Source organism: Heliangelus exortis, chromosome 4 (genome assembly GCF_036169615.1).
Source record: "Heliangelus exortis chromosome 4, bHelExo1.hap1, whole genome shotgun sequence".
Taxonomy (NCBI): Eukaryota; Metazoa; Chordata; class Aves; order Apodiformes; family Trochilidae; genus Heliangelus; species Heliangelus exortis.
This window is the reverse complement of record NC_092425.1, coordinates 30,757,348-30,777,414: the sequence shown is the minus strand read 5'-3', so window position 1 is coordinate 30,777,414 and position 20,067 is coordinate 30,757,348. Positions and strand designations below refer to the sequence as shown.

The 20,067-nt window shown below is 39.3% G+C and overlaps 2 protein-coding genes across 4 annotated transcripts in view; one reads left to right on the top strand and one right to left on the bottom strand.

Annotated features, from left to right (window-relative positions):
* RPL9 (ribosomal protein L9) overlaps window positions 1–20,067 on the bottom strand; it is a 388,416-nt gene that overhangs the window by 361,190 nt on the left and 7,159 nt on the right. The window lies entirely within an intron of this gene.
* Window positions 2,459–19,985, top strand: KLB (klotho beta). Of its 3 annotated transcripts, none has more exons than XM_071743734.1 (6): window positions 2,459–2,713; window positions 3,188–3,331; window positions 10,396–10,903; window positions 14,579–14,847; window positions 16,373–17,516; window positions 18,918–19,985. In XM_071743734.1, the coding sequence occupies exons 1-6, from the start codon at window positions 2,594–2,596 to the stop codon at window positions 19,277–19,279; spliced, it is 2,547 nt and encodes an 848-aa protein (XP_071599835.1). In that variant the 5' UTR covers window positions 2,459–2,593; the 3' UTR covers window positions 19,280–19,985. The 3 variants fall into 3 exon arrangements, with proteins under 3 accessions (XP_071599835.1, XP_071599834.1, XP_071599833.1); XM_071743733.1 differs by having other exon boundaries at window positions 2,459–2,995; XM_071743732.1 differs by having other exon boundaries at window positions 2,459–3,331.

The window sequence follows — 20,067 nt, the reverse complement described above, 5'->3', positions numbered from 1 at the left end:
AGAAAATTTTATAGCTAAGAACTGAACTGAATAATCAGTAGGTTTTCCTAACTACTGTGGCAGACAGGTGCCCTGGGAACCTCAGCCTCTCCCAGCCTTGTTTCATTCTGAAACCAGACTCATGAGGTGCATGACCTGAGGCAGGAAATCCCACTGTGCAGCAAGGTACTGACGGCCCAGTACAGCATCAGGGCTGGAGTCAGTGCCAACTCTGCTGCTTGAGCCAGAGGAATAATTTCTTCCTCTCCCTTTGCACCCTCACTTGTCAGGAGCCCTTGCTCACATCTCACCCGTCTGTGCTAGTTGTTTTCCAAATTAACAGACATAGTGTTTCCTTTCCCAAGCTGATCAAAACCTCCCTCCAAATTCAAGTCACTATATGACTTCCATCAGTTAAATTGTTTCCTCCTTAATCAAGTAGCAATATAGCCAAAAAAAGTTAAATATGACAAAGCAGTAAAAAACTGGATTCAAGGTCTTGTACTTGCTCCCAGTCCTAGCAGTAATAAGGAAAGAAATCCAGTTCTTTCCTTTGTACAGATCAAGCATCTGAGAGCACAAGGCTCTGCAGCACCTCTCCTGTCTCATGCAGATGCAACACCGTGTCTGCAGTAAGATGCCAGTGATACTAACTCTGCTGTATTTGGTGGGGAAAAGCCTTTGTATTTTCCTTGTCACTATGCAGCTGTGGTGTTACAGAGCTGTTGTGGGTGGTTTGAACTCAAGCATCTGGTAATCATGGTGACCAACTGCTTTAGAGGTATAGCAGCATCCATCATTACTTGTATTTGGATTTTGTTTCATAAAGTACATTGTATACATTTAAAGCTCTTAAATTTTAAGGTAGAAGGATTATGTTCATGTCATAGCAATCCCAAGTAATATTATAAAATGCTATTCCATGGAATAAAAGAAGAACATCAGTTTATAGTGTAGACCAACTTGGTACACAGTGCTTGTATACTCTACTCTTTCCTGAGCAGCCTTTGGTAGGATCTTTACTGACTACTGTGGATCTCCAGATCTTAGGAAGTGCTGGGTTTGTTAGGCTGGGTAGACTCATGTTAGATGCATGGCTACCCCACCAGCAGAGATCTGCCAGGCAGAAAGTGTCAGTGGGAGCTTTCTTCTTCATTTATGATGAAACTGTTTCATGTAAAGGCGCTGCAGAGAAATGCTGTAAACTTGCATCGAGGTACAACTTTTTTTGTGTGTCATAGAGACAAATACCTAAAGTGTCTTCCATCTTCTGTTGCTTAATCAGCTTCATTGTTACATAAAGGTGTGTCTGAGGGGCATTATGCAATGCTGGCTGTGGACTCCTGGGCAGGCTGCAAGCATGCACTGACAGGCAGCAGGAGCTGTGAAGTGGCAGTAGCCCAGCAGTCTGTCTGGACTTTCATGTCCTACATGTCAGCAAGGCTAAATAATCCAAGATAATCTGGTGCTATACTTAGGTGGTCAATTGTTTGCATGTTCAGATTTCAGTGCGTATCTTTCTTATATTTGAGGTTACTTCAGACTGTTGTCATGTTCCATGAATCTCTTCATCAGCTGTGGTCTAAGTGTGGATACATTTTATGCTTACATCAGTTACCATACTCCAAGAGAAGAAAAAATGGCAGGTGTCAATCTTACTGTATTTAGTAAATTGAATATATCTTAACACATGTAGTTTTGATGTAACTTGAAGTATGGTAAAAGATTAAATTATATTGCATAGTTGCTCTGTACTGTACTGTACTGTACTGATGCCCCAGTTGTGTATACCAAGATTATCAAATTAATTGGTACTGAAATAGTATCTTCCAGGGCTAATTATCTTTGATAATTGTGTTTATTTGAAGAAATCCAGGGAAATTGCTAGAGGACTATAACAGCCCCCTGTTAATTTTTTTCTGCTGCTGTACAGGAGACTTTTTTAGAGGACAGAAAAAGAACAGCATACATTAGAAATAAATACTTTCATTGCATTTTCATATAGTTATACTGTATCTCTTTTCCACAACAAAATTTCCCACAAGTCTACGAGAAATATTTTCAGCAGAAGTAGGATAGGATGTTTGAGCAGGGTAGGATCAAGGAATGGTGCACTGCCATTCCAGCCCTCCTATTATACAGAAGAATAGATAACCCTTTATTTGGATACTAAGTAATCTGAATTATATTTCTGCCATATCTCCTCAAAATACAGCTGCTTGAGGAGTAAAGGATGTGACAGCTTCTTAGCATTGTCACCTGTGTCCTCCTATCCGAATGACCAAGGTTTAAATAGCAATGAATTGGTTACTAGTGTTTATATGGCTCAGACAACTTATTTTCCTGCAGTAAGAAGGTGTCTCAGTAGTCATTTAGAGGTCACTTGCCTAAAAATGACACCGTTCTCTGACCTGTTGTAGGTCTCACAGTTCAGGCTAATCATTGACAGGACATTTACGATCACAAGCTTTTAGTGAAGCTCTGATAAGACACTCCAGCAGTTCATGGCACAGGAAGACAGCCTGCACAACGGGGACTCCAGCAAATTAATGGATTTTTTTCAGTGTCAGTGCAAGAAATTTGACTTTTAACACTGGAGCCATAAACCAGCATAATGTATGGCCGACAACTGGAGAGATTTGTTGCTTTCTGGACATTAGTTTTCATAAGAGTAGTAACTGGGCTTGCTGGAGAGGGAAGATCTGTATGGAAAAAGGATCCCCACTTCAGCCCTGTGAGTGAAACACAGATGTTTTTGTACGACACATTCCCCAAGGAGTTTCGCTGGGGTGTAGGAACCGGGGCTTTCCAGGTGGAAGGGAGTTGGAAGAAGGATGGGAAAGGCTCCTCTGTCTGGGACCAGTTCGTCCACTCGGAGTTCAAGGATGCTGGCAGCACAGATGCCTCCAGTGATAGTTACACCTTGATGGACAAAGATTTGTCTGCTTTGGATTTTTTGGGAGTAACTTTTTATCAGTTTTCAATTGCATGGTCAAGGATTTTTCCTACTGGAGAGGTAACAGCTCCCAATGAAAAAGGACTCCATTATTATAACACCCTTATTGACTCTCTACTCTACAGAAATATTGACCCTGTGGTCACACTGTACCACTGGGACTTACCCTTGATGCTGCAAGAAAAATATGGGGGATGGAAAAATGAATCAGTAATTGATATCTTCAATGATTATGCCACCTTTTGCTTCCAGACCTTTGGGGATCGTGTAAAGTACTGGATTACAATCCACAATCCATACTTAGTAGCTTGGCATGGGTATGGCACAGGTATTCATGCTCCTGGAGAGAGAGGGAAATTAACAACCGTCTACTCTGTAGGACACAATCTAATCAAGGTACAGTATAGTAAGATTTTACAAACTGATCTTTCAGCTCTATCGGAATTGGTAGAAGAAAACAGCCATATAGTAAATGTTTTTTTTTAAAAATCAAGGAATATGAAAACATAGAGAAATAATCCTTAGATAAGGCAGCCTTTTTAAAATCCTCATATTTATTTTATTGTTGTCACAACAGCTGACTCAGTAACTGTTTTAAAGTCCTTGTTTGTTATGTCATTTAAACTATGCTTTGCCTACAAAATCTGGCTATTAAAGAGTATGATTTTCCTTCTTTATTCTTTTCAGTTAGTTAAATGCACTGTCATGGCCATTCATTTGGCTATACTGGCACGAGTATTCTATTAGTGTAAAATTACCTGCATTTGCATATTGGATCAATTCTGCTAGCAATAGAATATGTATATGTACAGTTTATTTATAAAGTTCTAGCTTAGTAAGATCATATTGCAAAAAGTTTGTTTTGGGTTTGGAAGAAAACAAATGTCCCCTTCAATACTTGAGAGTTTGGAGATTACCTTATTTCCATTATGTTCTCAGAATTTAAATTTTTATGTCAGCCTTATTTTATTTATCAGCTGTCTTCTACATAATTACTGAAATATCCAAAAGCTTTGATCCCATAATCAATAGCTTCAGCAGCTGCAAAAATGGGTCCTCAGTTCATTATATTCTTTCTCTGGGAAGGACAAAAAGAGAAGTCTGAAGTGGACTAAGGACCTATAAAGAAAGTGCAGATGTTCCTGATATTCTCAACAGCATTGCAGAGTTGACAGTATCCCCTGTGATAGATTATTAATTTCATTCTACAGAGTAACTTGTATCCTTATTTTCTCTTGCTATAATTTAAAACGATTTCAAATAACAGTACTTTAGGATAAGAATTAACAATAGCAATACAGCATTTTTTTAATCTGTAGTGCTCAAAGTACTTTACAGAGTTGGTCACTATCCTGTCTCTGATAGATCAGTCAGTATAGTTGTCCCTGCTGAAACTATTCCCAACAAATAATTTTTCTACTACCTATCATACATTATAAATGTAATTAACAAACATCTGAATATATTTGTCCCACAGAAAGAAGTGTGCCTGTGGGAAAAATTAATCACAACTGACCATTTCTATTTCTTGTATTTGTTTCTGAGCTAGAACCTGGAGAATCTCCTTTTTCAGTGAAATCATGCTTCAGTCAATAGAAGTTTTATGCACAGAAAAGTCATCAAGCACTCTGAGTCACTGAGTGATTTCAGACTTGGCACAAGAATGATTTAACTATAGAGATTTGTGAAGCATCTCAAAGAGAACTGTTGCTCAATTATTCTTTTTATTTCCAAGTGCTATATAAAATAAATTTTTATAATAGATGTAAATAATACAACACAAGTTTGAAGCATTTCTTGCTTTCATTTCAGAGTGGCACAATCAAAACTGAAGGACCAGTTAGGTGATATCTGCATTTTTCAACTCTGTAAAATCTGTACAATCAGCGCACAGAGCGATGCCTCTGCTGGAGAATTGATTGGGTGCTCCATGAAGCACAGATGGGTCTGATACACAAATTACCAACCTAAGATCTTAATTCAATATCATTTAACTCTCAGATTTGATCTGATAGTTGGTTCTAGTTTTAAACTCAGTGAAGCTGAGTATGAAATAAATCACTTCAATTAAATAGTTAATGAGACTCTGAGCAGCACACAATCCATTTACTCATATTTTATTACTCTTGGGCAGAAATTATTTTCACTCTGTGACCATTACCTCATGCGTTGGCAGCTTTATCCTGTGGCATTATAAAATTTCTGAAGATTTTAGGTGTCCATGAACAATCTTAAATTTGTAGTAATGTATTTGAGGAACTGGAGTTTGATGTTTGGGGTTGGACTTCTAATGGAAGCTCTTGACGTACCAAGAGGTGTGTGAGGCGAAGTCTGTGAAAGCTGTTGAAAAGATTCCCGTTTTTTTATGTCAGTGGCTTTAGGAAGAGCCACACTCTTGTCCATGACAGGGCATCATTTTTGAACAGGTTGTTGAAAGACAATATTCTTCATGCCACCCTATGTACATTACCAGGTCCACCCATAAAATATGCTGAGCAGGAAAAACAGGTCTAATCTGTTAATCACTCTGGCCACCATTGTTACAGAGCACATCGGTGAATAATCATTCTCAAAAGCCTTTTGTTACACTTTGGATAAACTAAACAAGGCTCTATCACAAGTCCTACTTTTAGTTTCATTTACCGGTGCACTTAATAAATCACCATTTATTGAAAGGACAACTTCTATCTGACATAGCAATCATAAACTGAAGCTAAGTTTCATAGAATCACAAAAAAAATATAACTAACCATTGATGCTTATCAATTGGTGCTTATCAATTATAAATTGCAAAGTGGTTAACTTAGATAAAGCTCTCTCTTCAATTGTATGATCATTACCACTAACACAAGGAACATGTGAAATATTATACCAGAGGGAGAGTGGCCACCAAAGGATATATCTTATTCATTGAAGAAGACTGTTACTTCACAAAAGCAAGATGGAAAGGATTTGGTGATAGCACGTAACTTGCCATGCAATATTTGAAAGGCACATCAAGAAAGATACAGAATCTATAAGCATGTGCCTGAGGCAGCTGTATACTGAGGCAGAGAAATTAAAACTGCACGTAGAGCAATTGGATGGATTTATTTGATTTAACAGTAAATAAATTAGACACAAAGCAAGAAAATATAAAACGTGAATCATTGTGTCTGGAGCTAAATGAGATATATACCTGACATATTGTTACCATTTTTTCTGGGTCTAGTTATATTCCTTTATGCTTGGATTGAGGCTTGTAAAGATCACAAATTGCAGACAAGCTGCCTTACTTGTCCTTACTTACTTATCAGTGCCCTACAAGCAGTTCTGGCCTTGCTATTCAGCAGGCAGAAAGGGGCTCTTTTTTTTTTTTTTTTCTTCCTGTTAAAAATCATTCACACTCCTTTCCATCCAGCAGAAAAGCCCATAAGAAAACTATCAGAATAAGATTTCCCTAAAAATTTTCTTCATGGGCACACCTTCATATCCCATGCTGGAAAGAGGCAATGAATTCCCTTTCAAACATGGTGTCTCCTATAGATCTCTCACAGATCAGGTTCCTCTCTGTCCCAAGCTGCATTACTCCCACCTCTCCTGGAGCTCTCACTATCCCAGGATCAATTCATGGACACTACTGCCTTTGGGATCTTTGGCTGAGCATGTCCAAGAGAAGTCACATAATTCAGTCTCCATAAAAACCACATTTCTGCTGAATGAATGAGGAATAATTCTTACCTTTATGTCCAACTATACACTTCCTTCCATTCCTCCAAAGGGGTCTCCTTTCCTCAGGATCTAGAGAGACAAAGCTGCTCCAGTGCCAGTACTTCTTACAGGAGGAGGGAAATCTGTCTCCCTCAAGTATGGCTCTAGGGGGGACAGCAGAATTATCTATGCTTGTAAATGTCTTTGATAGGAAATTTTTCTAGCAGTAGATGTGATGACATGCAAATTCAGCACAGATCCACACTTTTAGGGCATGGTTTGTTATTTGCAGGTTAACTTTCTTATATTTCTGTGGTAGTAAAGCCTCAGGACTTCACACCACAGTCTTAGAAATTTAGTTGCCTACATCCCAAAAACCCTTTTTCCTTCACAAAGACTGAGCTTCAGAGCCTGCTTGGAAAATGAGTGCTTTAGCTCTACTGACAACATTTAATCTTTATCACAGACCAAATTGGCCTTGAACTGAAATATACTCTCCAAATGAGCCACACACACAGCCACCCTACTTCTGAAGTGATGTTTAACACCATCATCATCAGCCTCTCTATTCTACCTCTCCATGGTTTTAAAAAAAAAAAATTAAACACAATGGCATTTGTTTTGTGTGCTCACTGCTGAGATACTCAGGAAAACTGTTTGACTTTAATGTATCTTAATAATTTTAAAGTATCTGTCTTTCAATAGTAAGCTTTTTTTGTACATACAGGAGAAGTTAAAGGATCAGAGTTGGAAGGAGTATGAAAATATTTAAAGAAGAAGGGAGAAAAACACTGTTGTCTTGATTTTATTAAATTGACTTATCTTGCCATTTTTAAAGGATTAATACTAACTGACTTAGTACACTCTGTGACTTTCAAGTCTATGGAGTAATTTCTATATTAATACCAGGAAAATATGCTGAAATTAATGTGTCGTATATATCTAGAATAAATATACAATATTGATCCTGCTGTCACTGTGTACTTAGCCTTGACATCTGTCCTTGATCTAACAAGGAAAGCAAAAGATTAGGGATTAAACTCTAACTGAAAAAAAGATAAGTCAACATTTACTCAAAATAGACAATTTGATGTATGATAAAGCTTTTAAATTGATGCTTGTTTCATATATCACCTTACAAAACGAATTATATTAATCAGTTGATCCATCAACAGTAGTTCATTCTTTGCCAACACCTTCCATCTGAGAATTTTAAACTGATTCACAGGTAATTAACAACTCAAAACAGAATTATAGGGAAGCAAATGCTGTTCTCTCTACTACATCTATAAAAATCCTTACTGCAGACAGAGTAACAATTTTTTTCTATAGAGTTAACTCTCAGAACTAAGGCATCAGTTACACATGTGAATTTGTGTACGGGGATCCTATCTTGACTCAGATCAAATGTACTTTTTTGTATCTGATTTCTACTCCTGTAGAATTATACCTCTCACTGCATATGGTATTTTTAACAGTAATTTCACTTTCTTCTAATCAATATCCTGTAGATGCATATGAATGCGAGGAACTGTCCTCAATTGTTTTTCACATATCAGTAATGGATTCTAAGTAGTTGTTTTCTGGCAAAGGCATCTTTCTCCACTTCACCAAGAAATGTGTGATTACACTGATTTACCTGGTCCTGTTACCATGCTGCTCTGCACTGTGCATAATTCAGGTTATTTCAGCAGAGTTTTTCTTGTTGAGCCAACACAGATTTATAGCTTTAACTAAACAGTGGTGTTAATAGCCTGTGGCGGGGAAAAAAATATCCTTACTAGGTGAGGAATCAGTAAAGGCAGAGAGCAAAGCAAGGCTGGATCCAGCAGGCACTCCAGGCTGGAGGGACCTTCGGGAGAGGACAGTGAGGGTAAGAGAGGAGACAGCACTGCCTACTTAAGTTTTCTGATGAGACTGGTAAGAAATATATTTAATAATATTTTAACTGTGTCTTGCAATTTGCCTAATAAGTACCATTTTGCTGACTTCCCTTTTCAACTACAGAACCTGCATTTCAAAGGTTAATGTTACTTTATCAGTATTTTCAAAGCCAGACCTTGAACGAATGTTACGAGCATGACCTTAGAAACCATAAACAACTGATACACAAAATTTCACAAACTGTAATTCTTTGGTGCTCCCTAGCTTACCCAAATATCTACCTGACACCAGGTCTTTTGGGTTTTTTTAACTGTCAAGGCTGTGTGTTTCAGATAAATTAACTGAAATTATCATCAAAGGTAAGCAATGCTGTTTGGCTTGGGAATGGTGTCAGTCCAACTCAGCACTCCTGTTTCACAGTGCTTCCCAATGTTTTTTTCTGGGTGCAAACAGTTATTTTCTTTCCAGTTTAGGAAGATAAGGTAAACCCTGAGTTACCTGACAGCTCCTCAGCTGGGGGAGGTCAATTCCCCTCCCCTGAATCAGGTCCTCTGGCATAATTCATGCTGCAATCCAGAGCCACCCTTCTCTGACACCCAAGCTCTTCCTTTCTCCTGAGGGACTCAGCAGTGCTAGTGGCTCCTCAGTCTCCCTTTTTCCATGTAATTTTGACTGCTGTGGTCTCTTACTTAACTAATTAACAACATGACATTTGAAGGTAACTCTGCCGTGTGACAATGTTAAGCTTTCTAAAACATGCTGATAAAAATTAAATATGATGTGATACATGGTTGGCTTTCATTGTCACTAACACAAATAACAAAACTTCTGTCTTTCCTGGAGAAGTCAATATTCAGCCAACTATCCCTACTAAAACATGCCATATCCAGCAGGTGTTTTGAGATACTGCTGCCAAATTTCCTTTTAAAACCAAGGTGCTGCTGGTTTTAAAATCAATACTTAAAATGAATGAGCTTCAATCTGTACTGTTGTTACTGTCAGAAAAATTATTATTATTATAACAACTTCAAAGAAGGAATGAACTAAAATCCTACATGAAAGTTCTCACACAAAACTATGAACTGGGGGTGTTCAGAAAACAGATGTGATGCTTCAGGAGATGATTTAATGGTTACAGTGCTGTAGGACTGGCAGCTGGACTTGATGATCATGAAGGTCCTTTCCAACCATAATGATTCGATGATTTGGGTTCCAACTTTACAGCTGGGTCCTTTCTCCATATTTTTACATCTAGGGACTGTTCAAGTCTCAAAAGTAGAATGCTTACTCATATGATTAGGCCAAACTGAAACAAGTGTATGCCATTAAGAGTATGGGGTGGATGTGTTTTGATCAGAGGAAATCCTGGTAAAGTCCATAGCACAGAGCATTCTGCAGCACAGAGGCAACACTGAAAAAGGAAACCTAATTTGAGGTGCATAATTTATGTACCAGTTGCAACAATGGCTTAAAATTTTAACTATATCAGCAATCATTGCTTGACAAAGAAAGACCTAGGTGGGACTGCCTAGATCATGGAGTCCAAATCCCACCAACAACAGCTGTTTAGACCCAAAGTGTCCTTGTAGCAACTGCTCACACCCCTGTTGGGACCTCTGCTGAAATTAAGACCTATGTTAAAAGGCAAAAACCACAGCCCTAGGGTATCATAGCAACAGCTCATAGGAGATACTGAGCATTACCATCATCTCAAGGTGCCTTGCAGTGTTACAGTCACTGCCCATTACACAATTACAGGGTAATTAGTGTATGCTTGTAAGTATTGCCATAGAAATGTACAACAAAATGGATCCAGATAGCTGCCTGTCTAGCTGCCTACATATGCTAAGATTTACTGCTATTTAATACTATTTTTCTCTCATCAGGCTCACGCACAAGTTTGGCATAACTACAAAACCCACTTTCAACCGTATCAGAAAGGGATGATGTCCATTGTGTTGGGGTCCCATTGGATTGAACCTAACAAATCAGAAGATGCATTGGACATCTCTAAATGTCAGCAATCCATGGAGAAAGTTCTTGGGTGGTTTGCTAAACCCATCCATGGAGACGGCGATTATCCAAAAGAACTGAAAAATGAATTTGCTTTTTTGCCACGCTTTACCGAGGACGAGAAAAGCTACATAAAGGGAACAGCTGATTTCTTTGCTTTTTCTTTTGGTCCTGATAACTTTAAACCTCCAAGCACTCTACAAAAAATGGGACAAAATTTATCACTCAATTTGAGGGAAGTACTGAACTGGATCAAACTGGAATACAACAGTCCTCGAATCTTGATTGCAGAGAACGGCTGGTTCACTGACAGCCATGTGAAAACTGATGACACCACAGCCATCTATATGATGAAAAACTTCATAAATAAGGCTTTACAAGGTTTGTACACAAATTAGTTGTTGGTTGTTTTGCTCTGTTATGATTTAATATTTTTTTTTTTTTAAATGAGATAATGTCAACCAAGTTAATTATTAATTGTTTATACTGAATGAGTACAAGTCATGGATCAGGATCTACTGGTGCTAAGTGTTGTACAAACAAAGAAAAAAACCATAGTCCCTGTCCCAGAAAGCTAAAGTCCAACATCTGCATTGGATTTTAAAACTAGGTAAGTGCAAAACTGAGTCAGAAAATAATGAAAACAAATCTATTGGATACCACTTTTCACTGCTGGCATCCCAACTGGAAAATCTTTGTGCAGGAACAGATCTCAGCAGCAGGAAAATGAGACCATGACTACATGCTGCCAGTGCCATGCTGGGGTCCTACTCCAATGTAAAATGCATGAAGGAAAGCAGCAGGAGAAGGGAGATCATACTGCAGTATTATCACATGCCAAACAGAGATATTATGTTTAATCTTGGTATTTTTAATCTTGGTATTTTCCCTTCATAAAGCCAGCATACAGGGGTGCTCTCTGAAGGCAAAAGCTTTAATTTTGCATGCAATATAAATGCTGTTAATACCTAAAGTGTTTGCAAAACCAGTCTCTCTTTTCCCTCTCAGTCAGTTTGAATGTTTGATGCTGGGAGAGGGACAGCTGAGCTGGCCTGAGAGCCATGCTCTGAGTCAGTGCCACACTGCAATCACAGACTGGCTTGCATCCTTTACAAAAACCTTCCCTGTCCTCAGAAAAAGGAAAACATGAGTAATCATTTAATCTGACACCAAGGCAGGAAGCACTGTATCACCAACAAATGTAATCAAGCTTCTAATTAAGATTAGCCACAGATATTTGAAGTTGGTTCAACCTGCAAACTTCACATTGTGCAGCAATGTGCCATGTTCTGCCTTTTCTAGATTTTGAGGAGGTTACATTCCAAGATTTGGTTTATGGTATTGTAATACTGCCTTGACACAAGAGAAGAGTCTAGCTGTGGGCCTGGATTTAGAGGTGTGGAACAGGTAGATTTCTGGACATGTACATAAGACAATCCATGATGTAGTTTTTTCTGAATCTACACCAGACCTGGCTGTGATAACCACCCATGGATTCACACCTACTGAGTATTTGGTCAATGTTCAACCAATAACCACTTCTCAAAAACTGTCATCTTTTTTTATGTATCCATATACTTCAATCTCTGCTTCAAAATACAGGGTTATCTCTTAAATAATGCAATTTATGTGAAGCAAACTTTTATTTGTCTGACCAGGAATAAAATCTGGAACATATTTACATGTATTTATTTTTCTTACAGAGAAGTCAGGTATAAATTTTCTGTGTGCAGCAAAATCAATTAGGTCATATTAACCTCAAAACATAATTTCTGTAGTCCAAACTGATGGTGGCTGTTAACACATAACAGGCTATGAGGAGCTGTGCTCTACGTGTGTTCAAGGAGAGTGCTGTAAACTTTGTGTGTCTGTATCTTACAGCACTGAGAGTCACAGAAACATGTGAAGTGTAACACCACAGTGGCAGTGAACTGACCCCACTTGTGATACAAGGATGCAACTGAAACTGCAGCTTCTTGGTGGCATTCACATCCCCATTGATACAGAAACTGGCAGTTCTTCAGGACTCCCAAGGCTCCACATACAGCAGACACAGGAATACCTTAAGATCTGCTCCCATGGAAGTCACCTCAGGTGACACAGGGAGCTTAATAATCTCCTGACCTCTCCTGCCTTCAGCTCATTTTTCCGGCCCCCAGCCATCCCTGGGGTTGTTAGCAGGAATTTCTCATCCCCACTCTAACATTCAGTGAGGACCCTGGCTTCTCTTTCTGCCCTCACTTTTCAGCATCACTGCAGACAATACTACAAACATACTCTCACACTCATCCACAGGATCCCTCCTTATCACCTGCCTAACTATTACATTTTCCTACCATAATATATAGATAAAATAGTGCTTTTTTGTTACCCATTTAAGCAGGCAAACATTCTCATCAATGCATGCACCATCTCAAGTACCACAGCATCATTTGCTCTGACAGTTAAACTTAATGCCCATTAATTCAGTATGCTTCTAGAAAAAAAATACTTTTCTCCAGTTGCCACTTATGCTGTCCCTATATATCTACTTTCATTTGTTCAGCCTTCCTCACCACGAACATGAAGTACTCATCTTTACTTGCAAGGCCCTCATAGCCTACCTCTTTATCCTTTACATTTTCCACCTCTAAATTTTGCAGTTGATCTTTTCAAACATTTTTATACGTTTCCCCATTGTTTCCCTAATATTTAGAAGCTGCTTTTCTTGAAAATACATGAGATATCATTGCTACATTCCCTCACCTCCTTACCAGTATTCTGACCTTGTCTGTCAGCTTCTCATATACTTACATTGCTCTTGGGCTTTCTGACTTCTTAATCCAGCAGCTGGTAAAATATGCTTGACTGAGACACTACTGCTGGTACCTTGTTATTCTGCTGCGTGGATACAAGTAGTGCACAGAACTGCCTTCTGCTGAAGTTCCAGCTTGGTGACTAAGGAAAAAAGTAGAGTGGAAATATAAATTTATGCAAAGTTAAATATGCTGAGAAAATAAGGCAAAGCAATGTTGGGTGAGAACAGAGCTTTAAATCAAAACTTGATCTTTATTTCTTGGCTTACTCTCAATGGATTACAGGTAAAGAATTGTTTGCTGTCAAAATCCTCAGAAATTCCACTTGGTCACTGCTTTGTCCTTGATATTCCAGCCCTTATAAGGTTATTGGGAGGCATTTTCCTGAATTCTTTCCTAGCTTAAAGGTGGCAACAGGCAGGTGACATAGCTGAGCATGGAGTTTGGACTTTTTCTTCCAGGCTGCCAGCTGGCACAAGCTGTAGGTGGGTAATGAATGTTGTTGTCAGTTGTGTCCAGTCAGAAGCTGCTTTGGAAGTTCTGCTGCCCTCCCTGGCGAATCATGTTCCACATCCAAGAAAGCAGTCATTTATCATCCCCTCAGTTATATGTACATGTAAAAGATTAAATGCATACTCTTTTGCAAGGTGGAGGGACATTAAGATTGACTGTACCCATTCTGTGAATAAACCAATAAACTTCAGGGGGTGATCTACCCCCTGGGCTGATCTACCCATCTTCTTCTAAAGGCATTACATGTCCTATACTGACACTTTTAATTTTTAAACTTAGAAGCTGAATAGACATTCCTAAGTGTTAGAGCTTGCAGAGATCTTCCAAATAAATGTAGAGAGTTTCAGCTTCATGACAAATAGGAAGTCACAATCTAGACCAGCTGCTGCACCCTTAATTTTTAGTCATGATTCACAACTTTCATTGGTATGTCTTACCTGCAAATTATCAAATGCAACTTAAAATCTGGATGTAGTGTGATATTTCCTGTTTGCTCAGTGCAGAAATAAAGCATCCTACAGAAATTTAATTTCTCAAGGAAACACTGGTGCATGTATATTTTTTAATGAATAAGGACCAAGATACATGTCAGTCACTGTTTTGCAGTGAATTACAGTGGGACAATAACTATGACTGTTGAGAAAACTTTCAAGAATTTAAAAGTGAATAGACCTTTTCCATAAATATCCCTTATATATGCTAAGAATCCTAAATATTAGACTCACAGATGTTATTTTCTCTTACACAGCTATTAAATACGACAACATAGATGTGTTTGGTTACACAGCCTGGTCACTACTTGATGGCTTTGAATGGCAACACGCTTACAACATCAGGCGTGGATTATTTTATGTAGACTTCAAAAGCAGGAGTAAGGAAAGGATTCCCAAGTCATCTGCACTTTATTATAAACAAATCATCCAGGAAAATGGCTTCTTCCCAAAGGAGTCTACCCCAAGCTTGCAAGCTCAGTTCTCCTGTGACTTCTCCTGGGGTATCACCGAGTCTGTTCTCAAGGTAAGAGTAAAATAATGGGAAGACTGCAGGATGCAGAGCGATCAACAGCTTTACTTTGGGAATAACTGCATGGCAACATTCACTTGGGAATCCCAATGCACACTGCAAATAGAAGTTAAGCCTGGCAACAATGGCAGATCCATCTGCAGGGCCTTCCCTCACCTTCCCTCTGCTTGCATCTCCACGTGGCAGATCAGATCAGATCAGGAAATTTCAGACTAAGAAGTTGACCCCGACCAATTGTTCCTGGGTTATTTTTCAACCAGGGGAGTTTCCCAATCCAGTTCAGAGTGTGGCCAGATGGATGCCTACGACAGCATGGTGGAGAGGGTGGCACAGGGCAGGGACAGGGTGGTTATGCTGGTGGCAGCAGAGCTACCTGCAGGCTCAAGGTCTTCCCTAAAGCTACTGAACAAGGTAGAAACAGATTCCTGGGTTGAGCCTGGCTCTGAGTGACACTCAGAATAGTGGGCAAGAAGCAGTTCTTAAAGAACACTTATACTACAGGCAAAAATAACCAACATCAGTGCATTTGGCTTTTGCCAGTGTCAGCTCCCTTTTCAAAACAGATGTATCACTTTTTCCAAACTGGTTCCTAGAGTATCTGTTTCTACTTTAAATGTGGTACATAAGCTAACCATATGGATGGGCAGTGTTGGCATACTCTTTTTTGTCATTGCATAGAATCCAATGACCAACATCAGCCTCAGAAAATAACAATAAACTACATAATTTCACCTATTCACTGACAACCATAGGAAAAAAAAAAAAAAGCAAGCAAAGCTATTCTATAGATTGTTAAATAATTCTGAGGAAATATGTAGCATGGAAAAGTGCATTTTCCTTAAAAAAACCCCACAAAACAACCAAAAGCAAAACAAAAAATCAACCTGTATTTAATCTAAGTAGCTTGAACTTCACTATATTGTACTACAAATCCAGTAAAAAATATTTTAAAAAAATTAGAACAGTAAAAAAATACCCTGTGCTACACAAGATAGATCTTCTGCTAACCTTGTCAACTAATATGAAAGTAAAGATACAACTAATAGTAAGCACTAAAAGCTGTTTGTGTCAGATGTTTGCACAGGAGGACTACCAATAAAACCAGGGAGCACTACGCCACAGTTTCACAAGGTTGATCTCAGCAGCAGTGCCAAAATAATCCATGCCTGCCTCATATACCCCCAGTCCTTGTTCTTACCACCCAGCTCTCCTGCCAGCTGCCTGAGAACTGCTGTTTGCATGACCACAGAGTGAACTCCACCCAGGAGATTATCTGTATAAAAATACGTCATGTAAGCTGGTGGTAGGGTAAATACCAGCGTGTAGCTGCATGAAGAGTGTAATTTTTATGTTTTGTGTGGATGAAGCAACGTAAGAGATGACCACTAGCACAGGCAAAGGTGATTCAGTTATCCTCTTCCCCTCGGAGCATCTGACATCCAGCACCACAGGCAGAGATGCAGACTATGAGCCTGCAGTTGTTTAATTAAACCCCACTGTAACATTTTTATTTTCACAGGCAGAATCTGTGGCTTCTTCACCACAGTTCTGTGACTCCAGCCTGTACCTCTGGAACGTCACAGGAGATGGGCTCCTGCATAAAGTTAAAGGGGTGAAGCTAAAAACCCGACCAGCACAGTGCACAGATTTTGTCAGTATTAAAAAGCAACTTGACCTCCTGGAAAAAATGAAAGTGACTCATTACAGATTTGCACTCGACTGGTCGCTGATTTTACCCAATGGAGATCTGTCTGCAGTCAACAGGCAAGTTCTCAGGTATTACAGGTGTGTGATCAGTGAAGCACTGAAACTCAACGTTCAGTCCATGGTCACCTTGTATCACCCAACTCATGCCTACCTGGGCCTGCCAGGTCCCTTGCTGCAGACAGGAGGATGGCTGAACCCATCGACTGCCTACGCTTTCCAAGACTACGCTGCTTTATGCTTCCAGGAACTTGGTGATTTGGTTAAACTCTGGATTACAATAAACGAGCCCAACCGACTGACTGACGTCTACAATGGGAGCAGCAATGACACCTACCAGGCAGCACACAATTTGTTAATAGCACATGGCATGGCCTGGAAAATATACAATGAGCAGTACCGGTCCTTCCAGCATGGCAAAGTGTCCCTGTCCCTGCATTCAGACTGGGCTGAACCTGCCAACCCCTACTTTGAATCTCACTCAGAAGCTGCCAGCAGGTTTCTTCAGTTTGAAATAGGCTGGTTTGCCGACCCTATATTTAAGACTGGGGACTATCCAGCTACCATGAGGGAATATATAGATATTAAAAACAGAAAAGGCCTCTCAAACTCTTTGTTGCCCTCTTTCACAAGCGAGGAAAAGCAGCTTGTCAAAGGTGCAGCTGACTTCTATGCCCTGAATCATTTCACCACCAGATTTGTGGTCCATGAACCTCAGAATGGGAGCCAGTATGGATATGATCGTGACATCCAATTTCTGCAGGATATCACCTGCCTCAACTCCCCCTCCCGTTTGGCAGTGGTGCCCTGGGGACTGCGCAAAGTTCTCAAGTGGATTAAAGAAACCTACGGCGACATTGATATCTACATCACAGCAAATGGAATAGATGACCAGTCCTTAGAGAATGATGAACTTAGAAGTTATTACTTGGGAAAATACATACAAGAGGTTTTAAAAGGTGAGTATATGATAGACCGATGGTCCCCAGAGCTATTTCCATGGCACAGACCCAGGCACGCCTTAAGCAAGCATATAAGACTTGCTCAAGGCAGCACAAGCAGCTCTGGTTGAGATGCAGGGAACCAGGCAGCAGCATTCAGCCTCCCGAGGGGCCTGATTCTTACAGGCTCAGGGCAGATGCAACACAGCTGCAACAAAGCAATGGTATTGAGCCCTCACATGAACACAGCCACAGCTGCTCCCAGTTTAAACCATGTGAGAAGCCATCTGGGCAGGCATACCCATCAGAATAGTTGTTCAGAAGTTAGTAGGAGATGGCACTTCAAACGAACAACTCCCAAGAGACAACTCTAATCTCTGCAAAGCAAGGTGGGACCCTCCTTAATTGCTCTTGAATTAAAAGTAATTGAACAGGAAAGCACAAGAAAGTCAAAGACTTGGAGGGACATACAGAAAAAATATGGCAGGACACCAGTTTTTAGAGTTGCTATTGAAGATAGGGTCAAACTAGACATACAATACATCCTTGCATTCACTATTCCCTACTGGCAAGCACTATAGAGCTCCCTGATCCTAAGGTGTTGAAAACCTCTTCAGAGGCACCTGTCCACAAACATAATCAATGCATCCTAGTTTCTCATCTCTAGGAGTGTAAAAACTCTGAGACAGGTTTTACTCATGGCTAAGCATTGCTTCAAAGGCTTTTAGACACCAGCAAGATCCAGAGCATTCCCCCTCCAGTGCTTAGCTGTTTCTCTGTTACTATAGGACTAATGAGCATTTGCTGATTTATTTTCCATGGTAATTTCACACTGAAAACAAAAAACCAGTAAGTTATTAAAGGAAAGAAGTTACTAAAGGAAAGAGTTGTTTAAAGTTTTCTTCATCCTAGTATTCCCATTCTAATTTTCAGTTTTTCAGGTATTTTCTGGGCTCAGCATCTATGACAGGCATTTTCAAATAGCACCACGAGCAGCTGCTCCCTTGAGTGATCACAGCTGGGTAAAATAGAGCTGTATCTGGCTTTTCCCAAGCAAGCAAGCTCCCAGCTCTAACCCTGTTCAAATCCAGCTTTCACAAAGTAGGTGCAGAAAATTCCCAAATTCTAACTTTCTTAAAAAAACAATGATGCACTGTTTCTTCTTAGGGACATGGTTTAGCACTAGACTCGGAAGAGTTAGGTCCATGATTTTAAAGATCTTTTTCAAACAAAACAATTCCATGATTCTACTTAAACAGTGGGAGATGAGCATTGTTAGAAGCAGTAAGTGAAAAGATTTTATGGTACAATGATGCTTTTTAAATTCATAATAATTTGAAATCTGAACTCACCACCAGAAGGTTTGCAGATCATGCAAGGTTTTCTTAATTTTTTTTTCTTTTTCCCCCCTTTTTGCAGCGTATTACATTGATAAAGTCAAGATTAAAGGCTATTATGCATTTAAGATGACTGAAGAAAAATCTAAACCCAGATTTGGATTCTTTACTTCAGATTTAAAAGGAAAGCCTTCAATAAAATTTTACAATAACCTGATAAGCAACAACGGCTTCCCTGCCGACTACTCAGTCTGCCATCCCTCCAACCAAGAAAAGCAGTGCAGCTTCTGCTTGTTTATTTCTCAGAAGAAGCCATTAATCTTCTTTGCCTGCTGCCTTTTCTCTACCCTTATCTTGCTTTTAACCATTACTGTTTTTCACAAAAGAAAAAGAAGAAAACATTTTCGGGCAAAAAGCACCCAGCGGATCTGTGTTGCATTTTAGAAAGGGGGCAGAAGTCCACTTCCAGTGAGATCCATCCCTGTCTGCATTCTACAGAGGTCAAGGCAACTGTAGGAAAGCACTACGTGAGTCACTCCAGTCATACACACCAGGCATTTCATTGGAAAATGGGAAGTAACTGCATGCACAGGAAGAAGAGCTATGATGACATTTCTATCTGGTGACAATAATTGACCTTCAGTCAAATTCATCTACTTTAAAAAAAACAGGCAGAAAATTTTATGACTCTCCTGTGCCTTGGAATAACCTTTCAGTTAGACTTGAAGAGTTACTAAACTGTGAGAACTGATATGCACTTTTTTATTAACTTCTCTGATGAAAACATCTTGTGATGTATATTCGTGTTATGAACGTTGTTGAGCATGAAACTGCAGTTGTTAAGGTTTACAAATAAAACTGTTCTTAAACCCCACAAACTTTCAAATAAGTACAACACTGAGTATGAAATGTGCTGGGCCAGCTTCTGCATGCAGATACTGTGAAAAGAAAAAATCCAACCTAACTCCATTATCAGCCAACATACCTGTATCCCTTACACACTGGATGAAGTAGAAATCAGATGTTTATATTTTAAGCAAAAAATGGACCCAAGTCAAAACAATATAAAATCACTTATCTCCAAAATGGAGCAACTGTAAAAATTTTAACTAAAAGAAAATATCCAAATAAACAGTAACTATTAATCTACTCAAGAAAATTATTAATCTAATTCTTAATTGTGTTTTTCCTTAAAAATATACTATCATCTTCACTCACCAGTGCAAGCCACA